The 8,224-nt window shown below is 40.7% G+C and overlaps 1 protein-coding gene across 1 annotated transcript; it reads right to left on the bottom strand.

Moving 5' to 3' along the window:
* Positions 1–359: 359 nt before the first annotated feature.
* bloc1s5 (biogenesis of lysosomal organelles complex-1, subunit 5, muted) lies at positions 360–3,021 on the bottom strand. Its single transcript, XM_029457797.1, has 5 exons — positions 2,740–3,021; positions 2,542–2,624; positions 1,979–2,099; positions 1,436–1,494; positions 360–1,212 (listed from the first exon to the last, which is right to left on the bottom strand). Exons 1-5 carry the CDS (start codon positions 2,756–2,758, stop codon positions 1,039–1,041), a joined length of 456 nt encoding a protein of 151 aa, XP_029313657.1. The 5' UTR covers positions 2,759–3,021; the 3' UTR covers positions 360–1,038.
* Between the last annotated feature and the right edge of the window lie 5,203 nt (positions 3,022–8,224).

Raw genomic sequence — 8,224 nt, 5'->3', positions numbered from 1 at the left:
TTAGGACATGTAATGTTTATTTATGTTGTGTATGAGAATTTGTATATGGAGAGTTTGCTATATGATTACTGTTAATTTTATTTGCTTATTTTTTACTTTTGTTACATGTTCATAGTAAAAATAAAAAGTTAAATAAAAAAGTATGAATTTCCACTGTAAAACCAGCCTCTGTGTGCAATTAATCTGATAAACAGAAAAGAAATGCACACACGTTTGTGTTTTATAATTTTGTGCATTTTAAGCACTTTTCCATGTATACATGACCAGAAAGAAGTTTTAACTAAAAATTGATTTATGTTTGTTCTGTTCCAATAGATGAAATTAGATTTGAAGTGGCAAAGCAAACACAAAACAGCTGCTGCTGATCATTCATATTGCTTTTATAATAAAAGTTACTTCATAGACAGTTAGTTTACTTGAAATTAATGTCAGAGGTCAAATGTTCCAAACACGGGAGAGCTGGTGAGGGATGATTTGTTCTGGAAACAGTTTATTTTAAGCTCATTTCTACAACACTTGACCTGTGCTTTAAACACACCTGCTCAGAACTTCTCTAACATTTAATGATCTGGCTTTCAGAGCTTAGAGTATCTCGCCCTGGTGCCAAACTCCAGGTTCCTTTCAACTTGAGGCTGACGCAAATTTATCATCAGCACCCTTCAGGCAGGCATCCATTAAAGAAATCTTGAAATGTTGAAAACTTCACGGCCAAGGAACAATCAAATGATTGCTTGTTTAAAAGTGACATATTCCAGACCTTTTAGGTGCCGAGAAAATTCCATGTGCTAAAGACAGAAACTTGCGAGTTTGATGGCCTGTGAAATGCCACATTGTTAATCACACTTTCATATTTACGATTTGGAAAATGTTGAGTCTTGTGCAGGCGCAAAACCTCTACATTTCATGCCAACCACCAGGTTCATCAATCAAAGCTGATAGCTTGGTGTTGCACGTGCAGAACAGACGTCCATGTCTGTAACAAACACTCGCTGGAATAAAAGAGGTTTGTTCACTCGCACCCTCGCAAACATCTACCGACTAGAGAGGTGAAAACTTGGTTAGGTCCTTCTTCTTCTCGCTGTACTGCGTGCTGAGTTGTCCCACAGCCTTGGCGTGCTCCTCATCCATCTCCTCCTTTAATCTCTGCTGCTCCTTCAGAAACTCGGCCCACTCGTCTTTCAAACGCTCCATGTTCCCCTGCAGCTGGGTGCTCTGGAAGGAAACAAGGAGATGACAATGATGAGGTTTGTCTCAATTTTCCTTCTTGTAATACTTCAGCTGTCGCACCCTCTTGCATTCATACAGTACACTGAAGATGTTGATAATGTAAGGCAGTGTATACACAGAGAGGACACAATATCATAAATACTTGTACAATCAAAGCCATGCTTATGTGTCCACCTGCTATAACCCTTCTGCCTCGAGTTATTTTTACCTGCTGTGCCTCTAGCTCCCTCTGCTGGACTCTCTCCGCCATGTGATTAGCAGCCTCCACTGTGGGAGAAAAGAAAACAAGTATTCTTAATATTTATATTCAACATTTTTATTTACTCAAACACAAGATATAAATATATTTTTAAAAAAAAGTTACTTTAAGACTGCCATTGTTTGCCAAAGTAAGTTTCTTGTGTAGGGATTCAAAATAAAGTATAATTATATGAAACTGTTGTTGAATGTCTTCAATTGGAAGTTTACATCCATTTTGGCTGAATATGCCTCTGCATTAGGGCTGCAACTAACAAATATTTTCATTATCCAATAATCTGCAGAGTATTTTCTAGATGTATTGATCAATCGTTTGGTCTATAAAATGTCAGCCCAAAACCCAAATATATTCAGTTCAATATGATATAAAACAGAGAAAAGCAGGACATCTTCATATTTGTTCTAAAGACATGGCAACAAATCCTAAATGACACAATCTTAGTACACTTTACAAAGTCTGAAGTCTCAAGTTTGAATCTGTGAGAAGACTTACATCGCTTAACAACATCAGACAGCATGCCCTCGATATCTGTGGGCGGCATCTGCTCATTTGTTTCCGGAACCACTTTATTGAGGTTCTCCAGCAGTCTGCTCTCCCTGTGGCCACGTTTTTCCTAAATCAGCAACAGAGGAAAGCTCATTGTTTACATTACACATATCACACAGTACTCTGAAAACACCAGTTATTCTAACACTGGGTCTTTACATGGTGCTTACATTAAAAGTGAGCACAAAAATAACACTGTAGTGTCTTTTGTCCCCTGCCAATCCACAATATATGTTCATGGTAAGCCATATCTCTGTATGTATTCATAGCATGGTTGATGTTTTTCTAATACTGGCAAGAAAGAGGGAGCACATAACATGGTGATAATTTTCCTGACTTGTATATTTGACAGCCGCGTTGAAGGATAACAAATCTAAGTAATGTTAAAAAGTCCAGATATTGGTAAGTAAGTCAATAACCAAGGCTTAGTGTTACGTCTTCATCACACGTTTTTAAATTATCTGCAGCCTTGTTATAAATAACACATGTTGTCAGGACATGTCAAGTACCTCAAACTCTCTCACAAAGTAGCGGACCTCTGCAGTGATGATTGGTCTGTGGTCTAACAGTCGGGACTGGATGTCTCCCACATCTGCAGCACCAAACACAGCTCAAATTAAATTCAGTTTAAACATGAAGAGCAAACATGTACAAAATGTGAGATGAGAGGGAAAATACGCCAACATGTCGACAATCATTTCACTCACCTTTAGCAATCTTTTCCATTTTTAAAGTAGTTAAGTCAAAGAGATTACTCCTGTAGAGCAGCTAGCTCAACCAGCTAACTGCTAATCACGTGCTAAATGTTCAAAAACTGTGCTAACTGTGAAAGCGAAAGAGTTACTTAGCAGAACTAGACCTTCAGTAATTAAAGTAACATATATTTAAATGCTATAGTGATACATAACAGCTACAATATGAACAAACTGCAATGGGTTTTTGCTAATTGCAGTCAGGTGAATGGAAATCAGCTGACTGAAATGTAAATATTTACTAATACTTCCGGGTACGAGGCCACTGGACTGAACCAAGTGACCGAGAGAGGGGTGTCACACATTCAGTCTGGTAAGACGTCCTCTCGTATTTTGAGCTTTTGTCTTCTTTTTTTTACCAGTCCACTTAAAATACTTTCTTCTGCAGTCTTGATGTGAGGTAACCTGCAGTGACGTACTTTTTACTTTGGAAGTTTTAAATGTCTGCAAGCGTGTGTGTTTGTTGGATGAGAGGTGTAGACTGAGGTTCTGGACAGCAGGTGTCAGTCTTGCTCTGTGGTGGAACAAAGTCACATCCAAACCTACTTTTTAAACTAATTTTAACACTATACTTGTCTATTCATATACATCCAACAATATAGGAATGTGTCTTTTTAAATACAGACCCTCCATTTTCCTGACTATTAAGATTTTCCCCAACTGGTTGATTTTAACCATAATGCCATTTTTTTTGTAAGCAAATACATTGCATCTGGTGGTTTTATTCATGGTTGAAAACTCATTTACTTATGCTTTATAAATAATTTATAAGCCATTAATAACTTTTAGGTTGCCAGGTTGTGAAAAATCCCTGTAGCTGGTTTTTATCCTCCCCCATCAGAACACAGACTCTCAAATGGACCGCTTACCTGCAGAGTACCTGAACCAAAATTCCATTATATTTACAACTTTTAGCATTTATACCTCTAGACTTGATACGTGGTACCAGAGCACCCTAGGCCAAAGGGCAATGATCGATTTTGTTATCGTATCATCTGATCTGAGGCCACATGTTTTGGACACTCGGGTGAAGAGAGGGGCGGAGATGTCAACTGATCACCATCTGGTGGTGAGTTGGATCAAGGGGTGGGGGAAGACTCTGGACAGACCTGGTAAGCCCAAACGGGTAGTGCGGGTGAACTGGGAACGTTTGGAGGAAAACCCTGTCCAGGAGATCTTCAACTCACACCTCCGGTGAAGCTTTTCACTACATCCCTGTGGAGGTTGGGGGCATTGAACCTGAGTGGGCGATGTTCAAAACCTCTATTGCTGAACCTGCGGTGAGGAGCTGTGGTCTTAAGGTCTTAGGTGCCTCAAGGGGCGGTAACCTGTTCGACTGAAGAAGGAGTCCTTCCGGGTTATGTTATCCGGGAGGACTCTGTAAACAGTTGCAGGGTACCGACGGACTCGAAGGACGGCAGCCTCTGCCGTGTCAGAGGCAAAGCAGCGGGTGTGGGAGAAGTTCGGAGAAGCTATGGAGAAGGACTTTCGGTCGGCACGAAGGTGCTTTTGGAAAACCGGAACCTCAGGAGAGAGAAGCGGGGAACCATCCAAGCTGTGTACAGCAAGGGAGGGACCCTGCTGGGGTTTTGTGGATCTGGAGACGGCGTATGACCGGGTCTTCAGGGTGATACTGTTGGAGTATGGGGTGAGTGGGTCACTTCTGAGGGCCATCCAATCCCTGTACCCCCAAAGCGAGAGTTGTGTCCGGATACTTGGCAGTAAGTCGGACTCGTTCCCAGTGAATGTTTGCCTCCGCCAGGGCTGCGCTTTATCGCCAATCCCGTTTGTAATTTTCATGGACAGGATATTGAGGCGTAGTCGTGGAGGAGAGGGGTTGCAGTTCAGTGGCCTGAGGATCTCATCGCTGCTCTTTGCAGATGATGTGGTCCTGATGGCGTCATCGGTCTGTGACCTTCAGCAGTCACTGGATCGGTTCACAGCCGAGTGTGAAGCGGTTGGGATGGGGATCAGCACCTCAAAATCTGAGGCCATGGCTCTCAGCAGAAAACCGGTGGATTGCCTACTCCGGGTAGGGAATGAGCCCTTACCCCAAGTGAAGGAGTTCAAGTACCGCAGGGTCTTGTTCGCGAGTGAGGGCACTATAGAGTGAGAGATTGGTCGGAGAATCGGAGCAGCGGGGGCGGTATTACATTCACTTTACAGCACCGTTGTGACGAAAAGAGAGCTGAGCCAGAAGGCAAAGCTCTCGATCTTCCGGGCGATCTTCGTCCCTACCCTCACCTATGGTCATGAAGGCTGGGTCATGACCGAAAGAACGAGATCGCGGGTACAAGCGGCCGAAATGGGTTTTCTTAGACGGGTCGCTGGCGTCTCCCTTAGAGATAGGGTGAGAAGCTCAGCCATCCGTGAGAGACTCGGAGTAGAGCCGCTGCTCATTTACGTTGAAAGGAGCCAGTTGAGGTGGTTCGGGTATCTAGTAAGGATGCCACCTGGGCCGCCTCCCTAGGGAGGTGTTCCAGGCCCGTCCAGCTGGGAAGAGACCCCGGGGAAGACCCAGGACTCGGTGGAGAGATTATATCTCCTCACTGGCCTGGGAACGCCTCGGGATCCACCAGTTGGAGCTGGCGGATGTGGCCCGGAGAAGGCAAGTTTGGGGTTCCTTACTGGAGCTGCTGCCCCCGCGACCCGACTCCAGATAAGCGGTAGACGATGGATGGACTTGATGACTTGGTAGAAAGTGACAACGCACAAGTATGTATTAATGAATGTCCTACACTAACTGCATCACCAAACACCAGCCAGAGGGATTATTCACAACCTAGCATAACATAAACATAAAGCATTAATTAATGATTTATTAATCACTTCTAAAGTCATTTGTTTGTTGTAAACCCTTAATATATGGTGTCTGGATTATTGTATGTAGTGATACAAAAGAAGATTATTATACCGTAGGTATAAGTCGTATACATTTACCTCAAAATAAAGAAAACACCATAAGCTTTGTTCGAATATGGAGAAATCTAAGTTACATTTATCAACATGTCACTATTGTGAAATAAACTTTTAGATACATTTAGAGTAAGTACTGTATTTTCTTTGAAAACACCAGTCACCACAAGATGGCACCAAATGTCTCACATTAGTTTTGAAAGTCCAGGGCTGGCAAAGCCCCGGTGACTGAAATAGCTTTGATTACACTTTATGAAATGCTAATATTATATTGGTATTAATGTATTAATGAACACAGCACTTGTGGCAAGAGCAAAGTACACGTGAATATTCAGTCGGAGTGAGAAGAGGCATTGTTTGGGGCAAACGTTGCATATTAGTTGTCAAAAGTTTGTTTGCGAGCCCTAAATTCATTAGGACTGTCATGCTTAGTTAAGAGGAAACCATTAAGGCACCACTTAAGTCCCCCACTGTCCACATTGTTTAGTTAAACACTTCTTACATGCACCATTAGTTTTGATTTGGGCCTATTAAGGAGATTAAATGATTGATCAACAGCCGAGGGATAAAAACGAGCCTGAAGAAGCACGAGAGGATCTCTGACAACTAAACATGTCCAGCAGAGGCCTCGGTGACAGCGACGTGAATCCTGTTGTTTTGTTTATTTATGACTCTGCGGGGTGAAATTAAAAACATTTAGATCAACCCTGAGAATGGCAGAGAGGCTCAGTAAATGCAGCATTCATTACCATGTTTAAAGCAAAGCAGGGAAACGTAAAAATCAATAATAGATGATAAAGAGAAGAGATATTAAAATCATCTCATGAATTATTTTATACTTACTTTACATTATATTATATATTTTGTAGATTAATAACAAAATGTCCAACTCCAACTTTTCAATAACAAAATCATAAAAAAAAGAATAAATCTTGTTTGTAGACCAGGAATAAAATATATATATTAATTGCTATTATTTTATAAATGATGTTACATTATTAGCATAATGTTTTTGAGTCAGAAAATCAATTAGTCTGAAATACTAATCTGAATTTAAAATATGAACTTAAATCATCTCTCATATTTTGTATTTTAAATTTTACATTTACCTTGGGACTGCAAATAATACATTTTACATTTTTTTTGGAGGAGAAAAAGAACCTCCACTGGGTCTACTTTAAAACTTATCCAAAGTTGAGATTTCCACAGCATTAAATAATTTGGAGGGCAAAGCCAACATCAACTTAACGAGGAAGTATCTGTCCTTCTGCATCATTATCTGCGAGCGTTCTGATGCTTGGCTTCAGTTTGCATGCGAGAGCTCGCTGCATGAGAGCAGATCATGTGTTTCTCTGTATTTCTGTCCCACAGGTCTATTAAGGGAATTCTGCTTTTTATTTGATACCCCTGCGCAGAACATAAAGCCTTTCTGGGACACTCTCTAAAATTGTCACTAAAAAAGAAAAACAATGTTCAAAGTTATAAAAGAGAATTGTTACTTTTATATGGTAAACAAGACATTGTTTAATTCAATAGTGTATTTTCAGTAGCTTTCTACATTAGAGGAGATAATCATTTTAATTTTGTTAAAAGCTTTGCATTATAGTTTTCTTGAATTCAGTTCAGTTCATTTCTGTTCAGCACCAATTTAAATCACTTCATTAGTTTATTATAGAGAATGACAAAATGTACATTATCTTATTTCTGTGTTACGACCTATATATTGTCAAGCAGTTTAAACAAATAGTCATATAAATCCTATATTAAATTCAGACTTTTTGGAAGCTCTGCAAATGAGAGTTCAGTTTATACTGTTTAAGTGTTTGTTTGGTTGGAAAATATGAATGAAGCTGAAATTAAGAAATAAAATAATCATGAATTGCTAATTGCAATTGATCCAAAAATCATATATAGCATATTTAATCATATACTGTATGTATTATGTGAAAAAAATTAATGTTATTTACTAATATCCTTTAGCTTGAAACATTACTTTACTAAAGCAAAGGCATTGAGGATTGTTATTGTGAGTCCACCTGAGCATAGTGTACACAATACACCCTGTACCAGATGTACTTTCCTTATCACATAAGATACAATATTTCTCCTCCGTCTTTGTATTACACTTCCACATATGATCTGCACACAAGTATGTAGGACCAAAGCAGCAGTGTCTCACCCCCCGTGTGTACATGCTCGCCAGTATCCAGATGATCTCCTGCAGCACTTTCACAAACGGTGCTTCAGCAGTGCAGGGGGAGGTCTGTGATTGTGGTTTATACCAAACATGCCCACTGGCCCTGCGAGCTCGCCCTGGTGACGCTCTTGCCTCTGTGTGTCTCTCCTCCCCGGCCCGACCACACTGCCCCTGTAACGACGGTGCTCGCATTACCCACTGGGTATAATTATTCTGCATTTTGCTTCTCTCTCTCTCTCTCTCTCTCTCTCTCTCTCTCTCTCTCTCTCTCTCTCTCTCTCTCTCTCTCTCTCTCAGCTCGGCTGGGTCTCGAATACCGAGGTCCAG

This window comes from Cottoperca gobio, chromosome 20 (assembly GCF_900634415.1).
Source record: "Cottoperca gobio chromosome 20, fCotGob3.1, whole genome shotgun sequence".
NCBI lineage: Eukaryota > Metazoa > Chordata > Actinopteri > Perciformes > Bovichtidae > Cottoperca > Cottoperca gobio.
This window is presented reverse-complemented; position numbering and strand designations above follow the sequence as displayed.